A 23,010-nucleotide genomic window follows, 5' to 3' on the forward strand; every position below is an offset into this window, starting at 1 on the left:
GCAGGGGGGAGACGCACCCAAAAGAGAGTAGAACAAAAGAGAGAGAGCAACAAAGAACGCATTGGCAGTTATTTGGCAGTGGATGAAGCACACAGGGGTGAGGCTTGGAAAACTCATACTCTGATGGCGTGCTTACCATAAAAGACAAAAACAGTTCCATGAAAGTGAGCAGTGAACATACATGTCAGCCAATCAAAAGCAAGGTAAAGAGGATATCCTTCAGGTAAGGGACAAACACAATAAGCAAAACGAAACCCATCAAATAAGAAGCAATGAAATAAGAGTGACAGTAAAGCTAACCAATGGAAGCAATAGGCGGCCCACTGTAAGTTTTGGGATGGTCCACAAGAGGTCTTTCACACCCAGGTAGCGTCTTATTTTAGGTAGACGAGACCTAAAAAGGTTTGCATGTGAGCTCATTATGCCATAATAGTGCAGGAGGGCTTCACTGGGTTTCCTAAAGGAGTCCATGGGGAGGAATTGAAAGAAATCATGAACATGTATAGGGAGGATCTTTACTTGGTACCCACTTGTTTATAACCATGGATGTCAAATACTAGAGTTGTTTATTTCATATGCCTGCACCTTTACTAGAGTTTAAGAACACCCAATGAAACCCTCAAGGCACACAGATAATATTGATATAAATATACATGGCAATGCTATTTAGTTGAGGCAACTTGAAATTTCAAAACCATCAAAAACTTACACATGCCAACACCTTACAGTAGACTTTAGGAGGCAACACCTAGTCAGCCTAAGTTGCAAAATGGAGAGAATGTGGCTTTGAAATTTGTGTGCCATTGAAAGAAGGAGCCACCATAAAAATTGCTCACTGTAGGAGAACAGATCTCAAAATGAGGATAGATTTCAGGACCAGTCTGTCAGAGCTCATCCTTTCCGAGATCTTTAGCAAAGAATGATTCACATTGATAATCAAACGGGTCACACTTTTTCTCACCCACCCCCTAACACTTCGTCCCTGCTAGTAGTAAGGTAACACTTGAAAAAGCGATATTCGAGAGTTGAAGAACAAACTGCCAGTGAATTGAGTTACTACCTCAGCCTGGACTCGGAGGCGATGGGTATCAAGACTTTGTTATAGGAGGGGCAGAAGAAAATGCTGCCTCAAAAAATTTCCCAACTGGTATTGCCCCTTAAAGAAGCTATAGCTCCATTGACTGTTTGTGTTTATCCTCCGAATAAATCCTCTACATGCCTCCTAGCGATACAGTGGATGGTGTACCATCATAGAGTATTACAGGTCAAAAAAGAGGATGGCAGTTTTCTTCTTGAGTCCCTCAAAACCAATGGAAATTAATAACCTGTTCTTTCCAGCTACAGTACTAAAGTTGACTAAAGACAGCTTTGTCTCAGTGTAAGAAACCCGGTCCGTCATCGAAGATGGGGAGTGGAAATACAATTGCCTCTCAGGATTTTTTTTTGAAACCAGAGTATGTGGCTTTAACACGGACCCCATATGCTTTCTTTTGTGTACCTTCAATCCACCGGCAATAACTTGTTTTTCTCTTTGCTGGCCCTGTATAACATCAACAAAAAGCATTGGAGTTGCAAATGCTTGTTATTCATGATGCAACTTTTTCTCCAATTGTTTTTTTTGTATAACTAAACACAAAAAACAGGTTATTAACCCTGTTAAATGTATTCATCCAACAGGTGTGCATTAATGTTCTGGGTACAGTGGTGCAGCAATGGTGCCATGTGTGTCCTTGTGCGGGCTAGTAAATGTCCCCCTCCGCCCTCCAGTTAAGTATTGAATGACAGGCCTAAAATAAGAGTGCAGTGGCTCCTTCAGACGTCTGGGCCCAGGTGCCACTGCACATGCTACAGTATTGATAGGTATGCCTGTATCTGGCTAGAGATGGTAGTATCTACTTTGTTCTTTGCTGATTGAGAGCAGTAAAGACTAAGGTAGTGTCTTAAGTGAGATTGTCTTGATTGTCTTTGAGATAAGGCTACGAGTAAGGAAGTGCAGAATTCAAAAGTCCCCCCAAAACAGGTGAGCGGAAGTCCCTTTACTTTCAAGCAGGTTCTTTTTTGGTGGGGGCTTAAGCACCATGCTTGCGTGCACTACGATACACTACAGTATTGAACAAAGTCCTCATCAAGTACCCCATCAAAAGGCTACACTCTGGAAATAGGAAGGCACCAATAGTTGCACAACGACAGGGAGTGCTGTGGACACAGATGCAGGTGTGAGTACAAAAGAATTAGACACCCTCATAGAAAGAGTAAAGGAAACAAATTATGTTAGAAGAACTCGGCCACTATAGGAGCCGTTCCGGCAGGCGTCATTCTCCTTCAACGGCCGGAGGCAAGTCTCAACATTGGTGGTCAAAGTCGCGGCGCCTTCCGCCTTTGGCGCCTCCCGCTGGTCCCTGCTCTTCTGTTGAAATGTCGAAGCATGAGTCTGTCCTGCGTCTCCCCACCTATCCTGGGGTTGGAGGGTCTTTGACGGAGGAAAGTTCCTCTCTGGCGAACATGTTCAATCGAGTTTCGGTTGTACTGGACTTACAATTTCTTTCTGTGGAATTGTCAACAGACCCTTTACTTGGTGTTCTACATCCTGACCAGTCTCACTTTGAGTCTGTCTTTCTTATAGTGACTGTCTTTTCGATGTTCTGTTGGGTACTTGTGCTCAGCCTGAGACGGGACTCCCTGTTGATTGCTTTATTTCTCCCACATCGTCGTGCATGGTTGCGTACTTCCAGGTTTTCAGAGGCTGTGCAAACTACTTTGATTGACATGCCTTTTGATGGGACTCCCTTTTTGGTGCGCCTGCTGACTTGGCTTTACTCCAGTTCAGAGATAGTTCTGGTGGTGCAGAGTCTTAACTCTGTTGTTGTACTAGGTTATTGGGACACATTGTTTCCCCTTGTTTCAGCTGTTATCGGCCTTCATAGGGTGGAGTACTAATCTCCCATCTAGGGTTACATCCAGTGTGGTGTTCCTGCTTGTTGCAGGTGCTTTTCTTATTATTATTCTGTTAGTGACAGATTTCGTTTCCAGCCCTTTTAAACATGTCTTAATTGCGTCCTCGCGTGGGCCTGTTCTTACAGCTTCCTTTTGCCTCTTGATTTTTTGTACTTGAGTACTTACTCTCTATCGGGTATTCTGTTACGTTGTGCGAATGCACTATATCCTTGTTCCCTGTTTTTCAGGGACTTTATTGTGTATGCCCTACGGGTATCTTGTGAGGTACATATACACTTAGTATCCTGTACAGGGACTTCAACTTTCCTGTTCTCCTTATATCCTTTTTGTGTGTGGTTATTTCATTACTTTTCTTTGTGCATATCCCATCTTCTGCCCAACTACATATTTCTGCTGTGTATGCACTGTCCTCCAATGTTGGATGCTTCTTCCCCTTCCTGGGGCTTGTTTCCCTTATTCTCTGTACTCTCAGTTTTTGTCTAGAGCTTTAGTTTGGTTTATGACTTGTTTCTCAAGTTTCCATGGAGCATTGATCAGGCTTCTCAACTGTTTTTCAAGACTTCATGTGTTGGACAATGTGTGATTGTCTACCTCAACTATTTGTTGCCCTTAGTCTCAGCTAGCCCTTTCGTTTCACCCTGGTGGTCTTCTTCTTCTTGGTGGATTTCTCCCTGCTGTTTATTTTTCTTTTCACCTGTTATCACCTGCTAGCACCCTTCCTTGGTTCTTGGCCAGTTGCCCTTCATTTCCTGTAGTGGGCAATACCCTCCACTTCCTACTCTTAGGGGGCTGTTTTCCAGCCTTTTCTTTCGGTCTCCACCGCAGTTTGTTTTGTAACTTCTTCTTTACGATGGTAGGATGTATTATCTCAGTCCTTCCTTGATTATCTGTGTTCTTGGCGTACCCTTCATTCCTCTAATTCTCATCCTCCCGCTCACTGGCAGAGGACGTGGGTTATCTTTGGTGGAGTGCATATACTTTCGCTCCCCTGTATGACTTGTGTGTCTATGGGAATTTGTATATTTTTTCTACACATATTTATCCTTCTATACATTCTCTTTGGATATTTATGTCTCTGCATGTATTTAGCTATCTCTTGAATGGATCTTTTGTAGATGTCTTTTACTTCTGGTATTTATGTGTGTGCTGTGCACATATGGTCGTCTAGCCTTCTATAAGGTGTATGTCACGGTATTTTACCTACACCTTTCTTGGTGACCTGGTTCAGCATTCTTGGTTGTGCTTGTCTGTTTCCTTACTTCTCATCAGTGAGCATCTCCGTTACATTTTTTGGAGGATGTCTTTTATACCTTCGAGGTTCTCAATGTAAGACTGGTTTTCTTTACTGTTCTTGTTGTTTCCTGGTGATGCTCTTCAGCATTCATTGTTCCCTTTCTCTTTTCTCTATCATTCTGTTGTTCGAGGTTTATTTTTTCAAAATCAATTTCTCAGGATAGTTTCCTCGACAATCATTGGGTGCTTTTTATTCGTTGTATGTGTTGCTACTGCTGAGCATGCTGTGTTTGCTCCTTCCATTTGGTTTTGAGCCTGGACTCTATGGACTATTGTCCTTGGTCCCTTTGCATTCCCCGATCTTCGGTTGCATTCCCTTTGGGGCTGCCTCTTTACTGGTTCTGTACAGTGTTCTTACACTCATGGCTTTCTGCTCCCTACGGGCTTTCCATAGTCCTTCTTGGAGATCAATCCTCTCGGTGAGCATCCTGCTTCACCTATCATTTTCGGATAGTCTAGTCCCTTTCTATCTTTTGGAATAGCTTCTCCTATTGGGGATCTTTGGTGAGGTCAGTTCGCAGCCTGCTCCACGGATGGTATTGCTTGGGTATCTGATTCTAAGATAAGTAACCTGTCTCTATCAGATGGACAAGTTATTTGTCTTCGGTAACGCTTATCTGGTAGAGACAGGATTCATATTGACCCACCCATCCTCCCCGCTCTGCAAACTGTGGTCCCCTTTTTTGCATGCTACTACTGTTCGTTCATTCTGTACTTGTTGATACACATTTTTTTCCTTTTCTGGCACACTGTTTCCAGAGACTGTTTCTCTAAACTGCTCCGCATTCAGGGATGTGACATTCCTATAGCCAGACGCCCAGGACATATTGTTTGGGGTCAAGGGCAACACGTTTTCATGTGTATTTTGTCCTTGCGACAAGTAGGCCCAACCCCCTGCAGCACAAACCCTTTGGCTACCAGTTTGCAGTACCACATTATGGATGAGGGAAGGGCACTGTCTGCAGTTAAGGTAATATTGTTGTCTATATGTTAAAGCTGCTCAAACTTGTATTTTTGGTTCATTTATTGAAAGCCTTTATTATTAGGGTGAGCGCTCTAGGTAAATGTTGTAAGCTCTAACTGCACTACTGACAGTGGTTCCAGTATAAAAATGTGTACACACGTTTTCAAAGTTTAGCAATTTGAGGCTATGCATAATGCTCCCAGAATGCTCTCTGTTTTGATGCAAATATTTGCAGAAGCTTGAAAGCAAGATTGATGATTCTTTGCTTTCAAAATAAAATGTTCATAAAAAAGTGAAAGCAGGGAAAAACATTTAGCAAAACTACTTTAAAAGTTCATGTACCTTTTCTTTGCAGCATCATTTAGAAACATGTGTTGATGGATACTAGTATTTCCCAAAAATATTCATAATTGACAATCAGTGTAACCAGTTTCAATAAGATTAAGGGAATCAAAAGTAAAGAAGCATTGGCAAAGCCAGTATGTCTGAAATTGCTGGCACTGAACAAAACTACTTTATTTTATTTAACAGGTTATATATAGCGCTGACTAGACCCAGAGGTATCAGAGCGCTTTACAGCAGCTAGAAGAGGTACGGAGAATAAAACGAGTTCAGCCATGTCAAAATAAAACCATAAGGGCCAACAAAATGATTAAACCTAAGACTTAACATAAATAACGAGAACAAACTGTATAGGGTGGGAGGGGGGAAGAGAAAAAAAAAGGGGGGAGGCTAGGAGGTGAAGGGGGTGGGAGAAAGTTGGAGGGGAAGGTCTAAGAGGGGGTAGAGGGAAGATAGGGTGCAGGTGGATGTGGTGAAAGGGAGAGAGGGAGAGTGGAGAAAGACAAGGGAACAGACAGGTAGAATCTGACAGGGGGCAACTGGGAGAGGTTCGGAGGGCAAGCCGAGGGAATTAGGGACCCCAATATTTGTTGAGGAGAAGAAGTTTAAGGTCCTATTTGAAGCTGAGATAGGAGGGGTTGCAGCGCAGGTCTTTGGGGAGGTTGTTCCAGATGCTACGGGCATTACCAGAGAAAGAGCGAGCTTGTGTGCGTTTCTTATTCAACCGGGGATGGACTAGAACGAGAGCATTGGTAATTCGCGTCAGTCGGGAACAGCCCGGTTTGTGGAGTTTATCAGTAAGGTACGAAGGGGAGTTATGATGAAGGGCTTTATGAGTAATGCATGCAACCTTGAAGGAGGATCTGCCTTCGACAGGCAGCCAGTTGAGGGCTTTGAGGGTAGGTGAGATGTGTTCAAAGTGTTTGCAGTCGGACATAAGCCTGGCAGCAAGGTTAAGCACAGTTTGACGTGGAGCTAAGTGAATTTTAGGCATACCGGAGAGGATAGCCTTCCCATAGTCAATTTTTGACAGGACCAGTGCTTGGACTACAGATTTGAAGTCATCAACAGGAATGAAGGGTTTGATTTTCTAGAGGTGGCGGAGGCAGAAGAGTTCCCCCTTGGCCGAGTTTTTTATATGGGGAATAAGTGTCTGGGAGTTGTCAATGGTAAAGCCTAAATATTTGACTGAATTGGATTAGGTAAGAGAGCAGTTGAGCTCATTCAGGTCTTGGATCCAGTCTTGGATGGGAAGAGGGTTGTTTTTCGGAGAGAAGAGAATGATTTTGGTTTTATTCGGGTTGAATTTGAGATGGTTATGGTGGAACCAAGATTGGATCTTAGTTAGAGTGTTTTTAAGGTGTAGAACATCAGAGCGGGACTTAATCTTTAAATAGAGTTGCATGTCGTCGGCATAGAGGTGGTATTTGATACCTGCATTTTTAAGAATGAAGGTGAGCGGTTCCATAAAGAGGTTGAAGAGGAAGGGGGCGAGCCCTGGGGAACGCCAGGGGAGATAGGAGTGGGGTTAGAAAGGCAGTCCAAGATTTTGATTTGCTGGGTTCTCTGCTTGAAGAAGAAGGTGAACCATTGGAGAACGATCCCATTGAGGCCAAAGCGAACTTTGAGAGTGTTAAGTGGGTAAGAGTGGTTGACAGTATCAAAAGCAGCAGAGAGGTCGAGGAGGATGAGAAGGCAAGAGTCACCCCTGTCAATGGAGTGGTGGATGTCATCCACTATGTTAAGCATAGCAGTTTCAGTACTGCAGCCTTTTCTGAAGCCAGATTGCAGAGAGTCCAGGAGATTAAAAAAGTTGATATGTTTATCCAATTGGAGAAGGGCACATTTTTCAAGGGCTTTGGAGAGAAGAGGGAGGCTAGAGATAGGTCTGAGATTATTTAGGTCGTTAGGGTCGGCATTGGGATTTTTGAGAATTGGAGTGATTTCTCCGAGCTGGACGGAGGAATTGATGATAGTGGTCCAGAAAGGAGCAATGATATGCTTAAGATCTTTGATTAGGTTAGAAGGGAGGAGGTCTTTGGTGTGGGAGGAAGGGTTAAGGTAAGTGATGATGTCATAAACTTCGAGTTCAGAAATAGGGCGGAAAGTATTTCAGGAGGCGAATTTTGTCAGGAGGGAGAAGTGAGGGGTCAGTGGGTGGGTTGATAGTGGCAGGAGAGTCCGAAGTCATGTCAAAGGAGGGTAGAGGGAGAGTAGAGAGGGGAGTTAAGAGGAAGGATTGTTCAATTTTTGGCTATTTGTTTTCGGAGAAGAAGTTTGCAATATCTTCACAATTTTCAATGGAGGCCTTAAGATTAGGGTGGGGCAGAGGATGTTTGGTTTTTGACAATGTTGAATAGTTCTATAGGTCTATTTTTGTCCCGATCAAGTTGTGTGCGGAAGTAGGAGGCCTTTTCATTCAGGATGTGCTTCTTGTAATTGGACCTAGCGGATCTGAGTAGGGCAATATTGGCGGGGATAGGGTGTTGCCTCCACGTTCTTTCCGTTAATCTAAGAGAGCGACTTTCATTGTTGAGATCTGGGTTGAATCACAATTTGGAAGGGATATTTCGTATTGTTTTAAGCTTGGGAGGGGCAAGTTGGTCAAGCACCTCTTTAACCGAATTATTGAAATGGTCTGTGAGGTCATTAGCGTTATGGGAGGGAGGATTAAGTAGAAGTTGAGCTTGCAATTTAGACTCCAGTTCGCCAGGGAATATGATTAAAGTTTCTGGTCAGTTTCTTGTGCTTAAGAGGTCTTGGGGAGAGAGGAGAAGACGTGGTAGAGATCGTGAAGAGAATGAGGTGGTGGTTGGACCAATCGATGGGGATGATGTTGGATAAAGTGGGCAGATTGTTGTTAGCGATGATGGCGTCAAGAGTAGCCCCTTTGGTGTGGATTGTGGAAAGGCAAAGTTGTTTAAAGTCATTGATCTCAAGAAAGTTGGAGACTTAGTATCATTCCACAACTTGTGTGATATGCTCCTTGTGAAAGAGCAGAATGCAGTCACTCACAGTGAAGCCAGCTGATACAGAGGGAGAGAGACAGAATTTTAATAAACGCAAAAGGTCATGGTCAACACCAGACCAAATTAGGGGCCCAATTATTAAAGAAAGTCTAAAAAGTACACCCATGGTATATATTTCCTTGCATTAAATGCAGCTATACGGCTTTCGTGAATTCCCAAGAATTTACAGAGTAGGACAAAAAATAGTACTCCTAGAAAATATTTGTGAACTGCATTTTAGCATGAGCAAATATGCATATGTAGATTTGCTCATGAGTAAATCTGAGTGTTTGCAAGATCACTTTCCCTCCAACCACTTTTTTTCCCCCAACTCTTGAAGAAGGTTTACACCTGCCAATGTCAAGAGTACACTTCCAACATTTCTCAGTATGCAAAACAATTAGAGAAGAGTTGTTGAAAACACTTAAAACCTGAAAGTTAGGTTTGCACAGACTCAAAAGGGCATTCTAACCCTGGAACTATTGCTTACCACTACCTTCAGCCCAAATATATAGATCTGCGAAAATGTGGCAACATAAGGGGATTGCACGTATTCAAACACTGCTATGGTATGAGCCCTGTGATAACCAGAGAGGCTATATCAGAGCTCTTATATAATACGATTGCTGCCATAATTTGTCGCTGCACTACATCGCACCAAAGGAACAAGTGGATTTTGTTACAGGACAAATAGATTTATGAAGCAACCTGCCCCATGGACAAGTAGATATTTATTAAATTCCACACCCATAGCATTGTTGGCGCTGAAATAGTCACAAAAGAAACTGATGTCAGCGCGTCGGGGGAGGGTTTATATGGACTCAGTTTACGTCACATTCAGGAGACGATGCCGCTATGGAGTAGTTTGACGCCCTCTACAGACGCGCAGAAGTACTGCTGGGAAAATTTCCATATCTAGTCTGGCGCCTGGGGAGGATTCTAAGATAAGGAATCTGCGGGTAGATCCTGTCTCTACCAGATAAGGCATTACCAAAGGTAAGTATTTTGTCCTTTATGGATGTGTTCATTTTTTCACCTCCTAAACAAGCTGCTTTGATTTATCATTATTACACAATATTGTAAAGATAGATTAAATATGTGTTGGTGTGACTCAAGGGGAAGCAGGGAGACATAAAATGGAATGCAGGACAAAAAGGAAAAGGGGTGTAATTTCATGAGGCTGTTATGCTTTTTTATGTTTATTCAACAGGCAACATGATTTCCAGTCCGGACGTGCTATTCAGGACACACCGAGCTGAAGAGCTGTGTCTAAAGAATGTCCAGGGCACAGAAGGAAGTATACAGAATGACTGCCTTTGCCCAGGTGAGAAAGAAGGTGCAGCATGTTGGCCCTAGTCTGATTTCAAGTACTAACTAGCACCCTACTCGTCTCTGGTTTGCTTTATTCGATACCAAAATCCCCAAATTTACCTCATCTTGTGTTGTAATGGGTAAAAAAATGTGTCTTGTCGGAAAATGTAATTTTAAATGGTGCACTCTCTTTCGTTTAACAACCAATTGTGAAAGGTTGTTTTGTGCAGAAAATGATGAATGTATGATAATCTCTTAATGCCTCTAGTACCTCCCAAATGGAAGAGCTCCTTTCGAAAAAAATCTGTCACTGCCTATTTGACTTCATACTACAGTTGCTCTGGCACCAGGCAAGTCTGTGCCTTTAGACTGGTAAAAGCCCCCATCTGCCAAGCCTCACTAGGTTTTCTGGATTGCCTCCTGTCTTCACTGCACCTTATTCCACTGGTTGGTTTTCCTTTTACATATTATAGTTTTTAGCTGCGTTAGTCCCATTGGCTCTATTTCAAAAACCCAAGAAAACATTCCCCAGGATGCAATAGTGTGTTAAAGGTAAGCCCATGCGAGGAAAAATGTGTCAGTGATCTAATTCACTTCCAAACCCGCCTGATGTATCCACAGTTTTTTTATTGTTTAATCTCAACTTCAAATGACTTTATTCTTTATGCTTGCTAGAAAGACAAACCAGCTGATATGGTTTGTATATAATGCTTAAAAACTCACCCTGCATGCGCCCAGTGAGGAAACAGTGTTTACTACGCATGCGATAGACCACATGACATTGCAACGCGGTTGTTACAACGACTGCGTTGTAACATCGCGAACCATTACATCGCAAGTTGTTACAACGATTTGCGATAGGGGGCACATGGTGTTGGATTTACAATCCAACACCTTCCCTACTGTTGCACAAACTGCAGTAGGAATAGTAAATAATACTTTCTAAGTCCAACGCGACCCTACAGCAAGTCGTTGTAATGACTTGCAATGTAATGCTTCGCGATGTAACAACGAAGTCGTTGTAACAACCGCGTTGTAATGGCACGCGATCTATCGCATGCATAGTAAAGATACATATTCCCCCAATGTGACATAAGTCACAGAAACTACATGAGCTTTGGGGGCAAGGGCGCAAAGTCAAGTTGGTTGGGATTCTAGAGTGTGTTTTCAGTCCTGGTGACTGAAGTCATCTGATAACCTCAGGTTTATGCCTGACCAGACCGGGACCCGATGAATCGTGTAGCTGAGCGGGCACAAGATTAGCCAACCTCCCATCTTTCCTAACTAGCCTTCCAAATATCCAAACCCATGTCTTTTTTTTTCTTTTTATATTAATGTTTTTGGTTTGAAATCTAACACTTGTCAGCCTGAAATGTAACTTATTCTTTGCTTTGTTTTTCCCCTACTGACTCGTGTTTGAGGACGAAAGACGAGCCGGTTCCAATTTTCATTGACCACCTTGGGGTGGAAGTGCCAGGCAGCGGTGCCAATACAGACACAGGCAAGTTACAGACTTTCCGCCTTGACGCCCTGCCCAGATGGGTATCCGCTTATTACTGATGTCTTGAATGGGGACGATTTTTTTCTCACTTTGCGCAGTGTACATTACAGACATGCCCTCGAGCTGTTACACTGATGGGACTTTACAAGGAACAAACCAGTATCTCCTGATAGGTGATTCCTCATCGTAGCCTCTTCATTTGCTGTATCCCCTGTGCCCAGTGCCACGTGTCCTTTTTGCTCAGAAAAGTAATTCCAAAAGCTTATTTTACAGCTCTTAATAGGATCCTTTGATGGGGTTTGCAAGGTGATCACATCTGCTTTCTTTCCCTACCAGCGCTTCATTAGCCCCTTGGATTACACTCGCATTGTGTGATTGTACTTCCCGGCAGGCTCTGCGCCGTCATAATGAGGCCCTTTGATGGACCTGTACAGGATGATCAAATCATTTAGTGATTGCCTGCTCCTGAAAGGTCACTTTGCTAAGCTCTTAAAGGCGACCTGACCTGCCTCTGTCTATGCCACTGACTTAAAAGGTTCTTTGAAAGCTCGGAAAGCCTGGTCCCTTCCTCTGAAACCATTTTAAGTGCACTAAGCCGGTTCACTGCAACACCGCCATATCGACATCTATATGTTTTATTATGTACTTAAACATGTTTCTGCATGTAGGTTCAGGCCTCAAGATTGGTTCGTTCCGGCTAAAAAACGAGGAAGACACCTACTGCGTGGACTATAAGGACAGGACAATCACAGAAGGCAACAGTGTCCCTGCTAGTAAGAAATGTAAGTTTGTTCTTAAAATGTTCATTTGAAAATAACTGTTAAAAAAAACTATGTATAAAGTTCATCCTGCCCATCCATATATGTTGTGTTTTATGGTATTCTTAATTCGAGGTGGGCTCGCTTGTACGGCTCCCACACTTTCTAACCCATGTTTTCCTCTCATCATGCTTTCTGTACGGTATAATTTGCACCATTCCAACATGGCCACAAGGTTAGTCCAGTTTCCGTATCCGCCTAGGCCCCAGACCACGAGATACAAAGCTGACGGAGTTGCTTGTATTCAGAAAAAGGCTTAGGTTTAGTATTTTGCGCTTTTTATACACCTGTTTGGGGTAATGTTTTCTGTTCCCTTCAACACATGTGTCTACCCACAGATTAGTCTCCTCCTCTTGTGTGTTCGTCAAATATGCTTAAATGAAACCCCTTTGTTAAGGTGGGGGCCAGAGCTAAATCGGTCACTAATCGTTTTTACCGGTATTTTAGCACTTAATCGTGGGAGGTGCATGTACATTCAGTATTTCCGAGTTGGGTAGGTATTTTGGTGTTCATATGGGCAGAAATGTACCTAATTCTTCAAGCTCTGATAATTTCATGCACTCCAATTGGTGTAACATCATTTTTTTTTTATTTGAATTGTATGCATCAACAAGAAAACAATAGACAATTGCTGTTTAACAACCGTCCACAATACTAGATTACAAGAAATAATCAGCATTTTTTTTTAATATATCGGGCCCGTTTCATCAACTTGGATTGTTGTTTCTTTTCTTTTTTCCGGTGACACCATCATTTATTTTGCCACAAATTGCCCCATAGTAGAAATGTGTTTGATTTTTCAGAGGTTCCTGAGAATTCTGAAACTGATGCTACTCTCTGCCGTCATGCTTTATCACTTATCCGATACAGACTGGCGCAACCCATCATCTAGTAAACTGTGCAATGCTTTGCAATCTTAGCCAACCGTTTTTAATGTGCCACATGCTTGATTTAGCACCACATCACCAAAGTCGAAGAGATGATCAGCCTCCTGATGCCAAAAACCTTTACATTTTAAAACGGCCAGCTCAAGACCCATTGCTCAGCTTGGCTGACAATCCCCAACTCATCATCACTGTCTGCCACCTTTTCTAATAAATTCAAACTCAATTGACCTCATCTGTTGAAACAACCAGTCCGTGCCCAGAAAAGTTACACATACCAGGCCATCACTGACTTTCCATTCATAAGCTAAATACCACCTTATGCCATCTCCAGAGCGAAGGTTGGTGGTGCTCACCTCCTTAAACTGAATATGATGTTATGATGCATTGGCCTTGCTGAAATTTGGTAAATTTGTTTTTAAGGTTCCATTATTTTGAGGTAATACACTCCGATTTGTGTACGGCGGCACATTTCATATTCTCCCTCCATTCAAATTAAGTAAGGCATGCCTGGGCACTGCAGGAGTGCCACAGCATGATTTACATGTTAAGGGAGGAACATGAGCTTCTGTTTTTGGCCGAGGGGTGGCAGGCAGGATTCCCTGCGGCAGTATGTTTGGTTTCCCTGCTGTATGTTGCACTTGGCATATGTATTTCCGAAAGACTGGGTGTTCTTTACTATTTAATGTGCATTTGTATGTGTTGATAAAATGGCTGGCTCACTTGCAATGCCCAGATACCTGTGTTTTGGTTGGGTTGAAATATGTTGTTCCCTTGTTGATTGACAACAGGCCACTTAAATTGGATAGATGGGGGGGAAACAGTGATTAATAAGCGCTTTGCTTTTGTTGTTGCTATAGGCCGTGGCTCAAAATGCTACATTTATGCCTGCACTGGATTAGGGCAAGAGTGAATTTAGAGGTGCAGAGCAAGGCTCAAAGGTCTGGCACACCCTTCTCATCGCCACACCACCCTTTCTCTATTGGCGCGATTCAATGGTAACACATGCACGGCCTACAGGCTCCTACGTTTTCCTGTGCCTCGTGGTACCTTAACGAATGCAGCCCAGGCTCTCCTCAAGGAGGAAGGGGAGATGAGTGTTTTTTTTTGGTGTGTATGTGTGCGTGTGCATGTGCGCACATGCGTCTTGTTCACTGCTGGTATTTAGCTGAATGTTGTGCTATGGAGGGCAGTTTTAATTCAGACTCCAAAAGTTCATTCTATTTCAGGTTGTCTTTTGTATGCTGTTGCCTGCATGACTTACCCCCAGAAATCCTGTTGAAGTCTAGTGAACTGGGTGGTATACTTGCAATCCCTGCCAGCAAGAGACTTCCTTGCTACAACATCTAGAATCCCTCTTACACTTTATTGGGCTAGGTGGGGTTCATCGAACATCCTGAGGCCTTGGCTGAGAGTGCCTGCTTTTGGACAAAGCTATTCTACATGATTTATCCAGTTGAGGGCAGCTACGTCTTACCTTTGCTGAAAGCCAGAGAGAAAGGCAGACCTCCTGGAGACATGTGATTTGTCCTGGTAGAAGTGTATTCAGTTTTGTAAAGAAACAATTCTTTTTGATTGGCAATGGCTTGTTGTCAGCATCTCCAGAGAATAAGAATAATGGGCCCTATCCATCCAGTACTAGTACATTACCTCTTCTGTAGAAGGCAGCTTTTCACCAACCCAGAGAGACATTTGCCAGGAACAGGACTTTGCTTGCTTCTGAGAACCTTATGATGTTGTCAACTTCTGGACATGCAGACCCTTCCTCCTGCCTGCTGGGGTGAAGGGAGTCACATATTTCACTTAAGCTTCAAAAGTAATGACTGCCTTCTGAGAAGCAGAATTGTCATGATTAAGACTTATCTAAGGATGTGTTGGAAGATTGGCTTTCTGATGCAATGCTTCTTACCTCAGATTCCTTACTTTGTGAATGTCTCCAGGAGCCAGTCTAGATCTGGAAAAACTCACCTATGCCGGTAGGTGATGCCATGCAACTCCTTGTTGACACCCTTCCTCTCCATCAGTGACAAACTGAGGCACATTTATGCACCACCCATGAACCCTGAGGTCAGTTCCTTTCTTTCCACACATTCAGACGTGGACCAGAGCTTCAGTCCTCCTCCTTTCTTCCCTCTAAGAAGAGATTTTCTTCACAACTTTTTCAGTCTTCAAGGAACATGTCACGCCCCAACCCAACCGTAAACAGGGTTTTAAATCTTGTAAGATCTGTTGCAAATAGATGTCTCTGATAGATCCCCTTGAGGTGTGCTTCTGGTGACTGGCCAATATTCATGGACCCGCTCCAAGTCGAAGTTGAGTACGGAGATGTTCTTCACTGTCATGTAAGTCAAAGAAGAAACCTAAGCAGGTTAAGTGGGGCTCAGCTTCTTTCGCTCACTCTCTTTCTCCAGAGAAGGAGCAAGAGTGTCATTGTTCATCCAAGTCTCTTCCTGTTCCATCGAGGAGCCACGTCCATCCTTGGTCCCTAAACGCATACTGGTTCTCGGATCTGTCGGCGACCTCACAGCAGGTCGAAGTCTTTTGAGAGTCCATCCTGCACATCTTTGGCATACTTTCAGCTCCCTGTGGTGCCCTTTCAGGCCTCAAGGATGTGCTGGAACTCCAGATGTGTTATCGATGGCGGGTGCACCATCTGTGCCCCTAAAATCTGCTTTAGGTTTCGTACTGGGGTCAGGGTCAGTGCCAAGGTCCACAATGGTCAAATGTCAACACTGGCACTGATAGCATTGGCCCCAAAGCAACTGCAGCCGTCACAGTATCAGACTCCGAGCTGGCTTCTTTTTGACCAAGACTGCATCCAGATCTTGATGTGCCTCAATCCGTTTCTAATATATTAAAGTCAGATAAGATTCCACTTCCCATAACCATGCACAGACTCTACATCAGACCACAGCAAGCCATATGGAGATGACAGTGGTGCAGATGGGAAAGAGTTTGCCTCAGCCTATGATGACGACAATTGGTACATGGACAGGATGGTCGGATATGCGGCCCAATTCATCATCTGTTCCGGCCTAGACACTACAGATTGACTGGTAAAGAGTTTGGTGTTCCTCTGACACTCGTAGAAGAGGTCCACCGGCTTCCCCAGGGATGTCCTGGTGTCCTTAATGGACATGCCTTTAAAAGGCTCCTGCCTATTGGGTGAAAGGCAAACTCGTCCATAGAGCATATTAAGGAGAACCGAGCCACATCACACACTTTGTGCCTTTTAGCTCCCGTCTGGCACGTCTGCCAACAATTTTGCTGTTTTCGAAGATATGCCATGAGCTTGACGTATCTTCAGCGTCAGACTTCACTACCTGCACAACTGGCCTTACAGCCCCTTTTGGGCTCGGGCCTGGGCCCAACAGACATTTTCCTATCTATCAGGGCCAGCACTCATTCCAGTCATGCCCTTCCCGCCACAACTTTGAAACCTCTTTAGTGTCCACTTAGCAGCATATAGCCAGGGTAGGAGGCAGAATCAGCCACTCTCTGCCGGGGTAGCAACAAATTGCATCTGACAAATGGGTCCTGTACATTGTGCAACAGGGCTATGGCCTTCCATTTCTTTTCGTCCCACCACACCTCCCACCTTCATCGGACAACTTCTCAAAGTGCCATATAAGCACAGTCTGTTTTGACCAAAGAAACCACAGAGAGTGTGCCGGCTTCTGAACTAGGGACAGTTCCCACTTATTCCTTGTGCCTAAGAAAGACAGATGCCTCCACTGTGTCCCTACATCTTCACTATCTCACGGCCTTCCTGCTCAAAGACAAATTCAAAATGCTCACCCTGGCCCAGGTTCTCTCTGTTCTGGATCCCGGAGATTGAATGGTGGCAATGGGCTTGCAGGACACTTAACTTCACGCCCCTTTCTTGCAGGCCCACAAACGTTACCTGTGGTTCAAAATGGGCCATGAGACTTTCATTTTGCTGTGATCTCTTTCGGTCCCACCAGTGCCCCTCTGGTGTTCACAAATGTGATGAAGTTGGTTGCTGCACATCTTCAGAGGTCATGCCTACCAATCTTGTCCTACCTTTACGACTGACTGTTGAAGTCAGTTAGTCATGACTGATTATTGAAGGTAGTCAATCACAGACCACCTCTAGATGACATTGGAGTTCTCGGTCAGCCTTCTGAAGTGAAACCTGAGCGCTCACAGAGGCTCCCCGTCATCAGAGCCATCCTGGATACGGTGCACTATTAACCCTTTCTTCTGGACTAACAAGTCAAGAACATTCGGGAGATGATGCTTCAGCCTCTGTCTGGCATCTCAAGAAAGGGTAGCTCTGACATTTCTTGGCCTGTCAGTCTCCTGAATGTTTAGGTTGCAAAATTTCCATTGCTATTTTTGTACAATTTTCATGCTTTAATCTTATGAACATCTTCGGAAACAAGTAGTAGCTAGAGAAATTGTTTGCTATGCTGGGAAGCATTCTTAAGGAAGAGAGCTAGGTATGGTCCCTTTGCCTGTTGATGTGATCATGTGAAAAAGGTGAAGGCTATCCGCTCAGAAGAAATCATAGAAAATATATCTATGCTAGGGACTCTGGCAGGACTGTGCAGTCTCCATGCGGAGCCATACTACCCTGGTGGTTCATTGAGATCCCTGCCTTTTGTCTCTGCTCCGTAGGCTCACAGATTATCTCCACAGGTCTGTAGGCCAATACAGTAAGAGCTGAAATCTGCGCTTGCATTACAATTTGACACAATTTGTGATGGCTGCATTTCCTGTGCTCAGCTAATATCAAATCAAGCATCTTTTTGAGGCAACTTGAACGATGTCGCTAGCTTTGTATTCACCAATTCTCACGTAAGAAAACATACTCACTTTTGTTAAAGTGACCTTTTCTTCATATATGCTGATAATGCCCAGCAAGGTGTCCTTTATTTTCAGCTGTCACCTGATCTATTCTCCTGAGGGGGTTAATGCTGTAATCCCAATAATTGGTCATGCCTCAGATTTATCCATGGCCAATACGGGTTTCTCCTTCTACTTCTTAACGCATCACGGTCATATAAAAACTGGTAGCTTGACACTTCATTTCACAGTAGACCCCTTTGGATGAATGATACAACTTCAGACTCCTATGTTTGCCATGCAGACTAGGCCCAGGGTTACATTTCTGCTCATTAGTGGCTTGGTGACTTTGAGGACCTGCATCCATAGTTATCTATCTCCTCTCTTTTTTCCCCCCAATTAGATGCACCATAGAAGATTATTACAATAACTTTCGCAAATGGGGTTTCTGCCTTGGGTTCAGAGAGACAGCCTCATGACCACCCTTTCGTTGGCCCGAATGGCTTTAAGGTGTCCTGGCCAAGACTGTTATCGAGGAACATGATCGCCCCAAATAATTGTAAATTGAGAAAGACTTTACTTTTTGATATTTTATCCATTAAGGTTAACTTTTTTTAACCAACTTCTACTCCAGGACTAATGGCGAGTATTATACATAACACTGTATAGCAAGGACAGCAGCCAAACGAATGCCATTATAAAGAACCACATTTCAAATAAGCCAAGAGAAACAAACTTCAACTGTTGCAGGAGATGTGAACATGTCACACTCAACTGCACCCCAGAACAGAGTCCTCCTTCTGAGCTGACCATTTAATTCTTTCCCAATGATTCTGTATTAAGGTTTTACAAATACAGTCATTATATATCTTCCAGAATAGGCAGGGTTATCTGGCAACAGACCATTGATTCTGGAGGCCGTGACTATGATTTTACTAGCAGTGTAACATAATGTACGTGGCAATACAAAAGACGCCAATCGTGATCTATCAAGCTCAAAATATAAAATATTAAATAATATGAGCAGGGAAAGTACTTGAAATAAAGCAAAAGTTATGTAAAATGGACGAAAGGTCCAGGACCCAAAGACAGATAGAGACGGTGTGGTCGAGACTGGAAGGAAGAGGGGAAGACCAGGGGGCCAGCACTAGGTCATCCTTTGGAGGTGTAGAGAGGAAGGTAAACCCCGGCATCCGGGGATGGAGCAACAAGCTGCAACTGTACGAAGGTTCAGTAGAAGGGTGAAAAGTGCCAAGGCTTTGGACATTGTAGGAAGGATGTTTGCCTCAGAGATGTTAACCTTTACGGTTTTGAGGAGAACAAAGTCCATCAGAGGTACGATTACCTACCAAGTTTAGCACTTGCAAAGTCACTAACTAGCAAGATCAAGCCTCAAGGTGGCTTTTGTTTTCTCTTTGGAAGACTTCTGTTCTGGTGTAGTCTTCCTACCTAGACAGGTGGGTGTTATTGATTGTGGTGGAGGTAAGCCTGGTTCCTTACCATAAAGTACGTGTCCGAGGCATATGAGCTGTAGATCATATGCTTTAGCATAGATCCTCATCTGGTGTTGGGTACATATGTTTGCACTTTGTTTTTGTTCGAGGAAGTCGTGTAGTCACGAGGTAAGTGACTCCTCTTTTCGGTAATAGTGTGCATGGGCATCGACTCCATCCTTAGATTGTTGTTTTCCGCCATCTGGTTTGGATATGTATTGCTGCGCTCCGGTTTGGTACCGTTTTTGGACCCCTTCGACGCGCAATCCACTACACTTGACGGTATTGTTATTGATTGCGGTTCCTCATTCGACGCGCATCGTCTCACTTGGTTTTGTTATCAATCGCGGTTCCTCGTTTGACGCGCATTGTCTCACTTTTAAAAACCTTTCCATTGGAAAACTCGAGGCAGGCCGCTGGGCCTACCCGTGCCAACCGCGCTAGCGGTCTATGGAACGGACTCCATTTAAGCGATGTCCTGGGTGTTGTGCTAAATTTCCACGCACCGACTTGCGCGAAGTGTGCAACCTCTGCTGGTCCCCGGAACACGACGAGAAGGACTGCGACGCGTGTGGATCATTCCGATCGAAAAAGACACTTTGTGATCGTCAGGCTGGACGCCAAGAGATGCAACATTAGAGCGATGCTGTTCCTTACATCTTCGGCGAAGACTCTGAGACCCAGCACCCAGCTCAAGGGCCAGAGGAAGAAGAGCAGATCTCCACCGTCCGAGGCCGACTCCTACATGGAAGAAGAAGAAGACATCACTGCGGGTCAGCGTACCGATTCCCCTGTGCCCATTCCACATGAGACAAAGGCTCCGGTCCCTCTTTCACCCTCGGGTTCAGGTTGGCACCGACAAAAAGTTTTTGATGCCCCACCCTCCGGCCCAGCTTCGAAACAAACAAAAAGAGAAGCCTTCTGGCTCGGGCTCGAGCCAGCACCAATCTGATGCCGAACCGATACGTTCGGCACCAAGACATAAGACCAAGCATCAATCGGTCAACATACCTTCGGGACCAAAGATTCAACCTTCGACCCTAAAAGGCTCGGAACCGAAACATTACAAGGCCAAAGACTCGGAGCCGAAATCCTCCAAGGCCAAAGACTCTGAGCCGAAACACTCCAAGGCCAAACACTCTGAGCCGAAACCTTCGACGCCCAAAGGCTTGGAACAGAAACCTTCGGCGCTGAAATCACAATGCAAAGAGAAAGACATTCTCCCCAAAGAGCCTCCGTCCAATGAGCCAACTTTGGCCACGAAACAAAAAAAGCTGGTGATAAACCCTAAAATAGGACCTATTCAGGCAACCCTTCCACAGAAACTGAAAATTGACCTGCCAGAGGACTATCTTATCCCTCATAAGAAGAAGAATGTGGCTACGAACCCTTCTCCTCCTTATATTCTACCTCCTTCTCCATCTCCTCCTTCTAATCCTAACTTGATTATTACACCATTAAATTCACCACCAACACCAATTACACCTGACCCACAGGATGAAGGGGATGGGAATGAGGATCAGGACACTGACGCTTGGGAGGATTACCACACAGATCCAAATACAGAGAATGACCCTGATTTGTATCCCTCCAGACCCTCCCCACCTGATGACAACATTGTCTACCTCAAGCTCCTTAACAGGGCTGCTCATTATCATGGAGTAGAACTTCATAAAGAGCCTTTAGAAGAGGATTTCCTCTTTGAGACACTTTCCTCCTCACAGAGAACTCCTTGCCGATGCTAAAAGGCATGTTAAAACCCACAGACAAGGTCTTTAAAGATCCTGTAAAGGCAAGAATAATCACACCTAGAGTGGATAAATAATACAAATCAGCTCCTACAGATCCTATTTATATTAAAGGTCATCTGCCTTTAGACTCTCTTGTAGTCTCCAACACACACAAGAGGGCTAACTCACTAGCCACAGGAGACACCCCTCCTTCTGACAGAGTCCAAGCTTATTGATGCCTTATGCCAAAAGAATAGCTTCACAGGCAGCAAACAAATGGCGCATTGCCAACGCTCAGGCGCTGCTAGCTTGTTACGACAGAGCTCATTACGATGAGCTAGAAAAACTCATGCAACATTTCCCTAACGAATATAAATCTAAGGCTAATGACCTTATTCTGGAAGGTAAACTCATTACCAACACTTCCGCAGCAGACATAGTATCTCATGCAATTAACACCAGTGTACTATTACGCAGACACGCTTGGCTCAGAATTTCTGGATATAAGCCAGAGGTGCAAACCTCCATACTAAATCAACCCTTTGACAAAAAGCCTCTTTTTTGCCCAGCTGTTGATACAGTGCTGGAAAAGATGAAAAAAGACACTGAGGTTGCAAAGTCCATGGGGGCTTTACCGTTACCTGCCAATAGGGGTTCTTTTCACTGCTCATATACCAGGGGTGGCTCAAAAACTGTGTCCACTGAGAATGCCTCCTCCTCTTACAAGTGCCTCAACCAATCCCCCTTCGCCCAGAGGCTATTCTAGAGGAGGTTTTAGAGGAAATAAGGGTAGGAGAAGAGGTAGAGGTAATCCACAATCACTTCCCCCGCAAACAAACAGTGATTTCCCTACGCTACCCCGATCATTCCACTCCTGTCGGGGGACGTCTCTCCCAATTCCTACCTGTCTGGAATTCAATCACCTCAGACAAGTGGGAGCTACAAATTATCCAATATGGTTACTGCCTGGAGCTTACAAGCACTCCTCCAAATATTCTTCCAAGAGCACATGCAATTTCACCAGAACATATCACCTCTTAAAGCAAGAGGTTCTATCTCTGTTAGAAAAACATGCCATAGAGCCTGTCCCATTAATATATCAAGGGACCGGGGTATACTCCCTGTATTTCTTAATTCCCAAAAAGGACAGCTCTCTCAGGCCTATACTTGACCTCAGACAGCTGAATCTGTACATACAGTCGAATCCCTTTCACACGGTCACTCTCCAACAGGTGCTCCCACTACTTCAGCAAGCCGACTTTCTGTCCACTCTAGACCTAACGGATGCCTATTTCCATATTCCCATTCACCCTGCTCACAGAAAATATCTCAGGGTTGTGGTAGACGGACAACATTACCAGTTCAAAGTTCTCCCGTTCGGAGTAACTGCAGCACCCAGGGTTTTCACCAAGTGCCTGGCAATAGTCGAAGCTTATCTAAGAAGACAGCATCTTTATGTCTTCCCTTACCTGGTCGACTGGCTGATTAAAGCCAGATCACAACAAAGCTGCCTACATCACACTCAAAAGACAGTCCAACTGCTTCACAACTTGGGGTTCACTGTAAACCTCACCAAGCCTCACCTCCAACACACAAGTGTATCTAGGAGCCACAATAGACACTCGCAAAGCTCTAGCGTACCCTAACCCAGTCAGGATTCACACCAAGCAACCTCTTATATCACAATTTCAGCCTGATCACTCATTACCAGCCAGAGTGTTCATGCAATTGATCGGAATTATGGCTTCTTGCAATTTAATCGTTCCCTATGCAAGACTTCAAATGCGTCCCCTACAGAAATGCTTAGCACGTTAGTGGAACCAGGCTCAAGGTCAGTTATCAGATCTGGTGTTGATAGATGGCTGTACTCATCGCTCTCTGCAGTGGTGGAACATACAAAAC

The 23,010-nt window shown here is 44.2% G+C and overlaps 1 protein-coding gene across 1 annotated transcript in view; it reads left to right on the forward strand.

Moving 5' to 3' along the window:
- Positions 1-23,010, forward strand: part of LOC144783077 (uncharacterized) — a 256,487-nt gene that overhangs the window by 165,494 nt on the left and 67,983 nt on the right. The window contains exons 4-6 of the mRNA XM_078662244.1: positions 9,773-9,885; positions 11,281-11,374; positions 12,043-12,156. Coding sequence (XP_078518370.1) covers positions 9,773-9,885; positions 11,281-11,374; positions 12,043-12,156 — 321 coding nt within the window. The remainder of the gene's footprint in view (positions 1-9,772; positions 9,886-11,280; positions 11,375-12,042; positions 12,157-23,010) is intronic.

Source organism: Lissotriton helveticus, chromosome 9 (assembly GCF_964261635.1).
Source record: "Lissotriton helveticus chromosome 9, aLisHel1.1, whole genome shotgun sequence".
NCBI classification, from domain to species: Eukaryota; Metazoa; Chordata; class Amphibia; order Caudata; family Salamandridae; genus Lissotriton; species Lissotriton helveticus.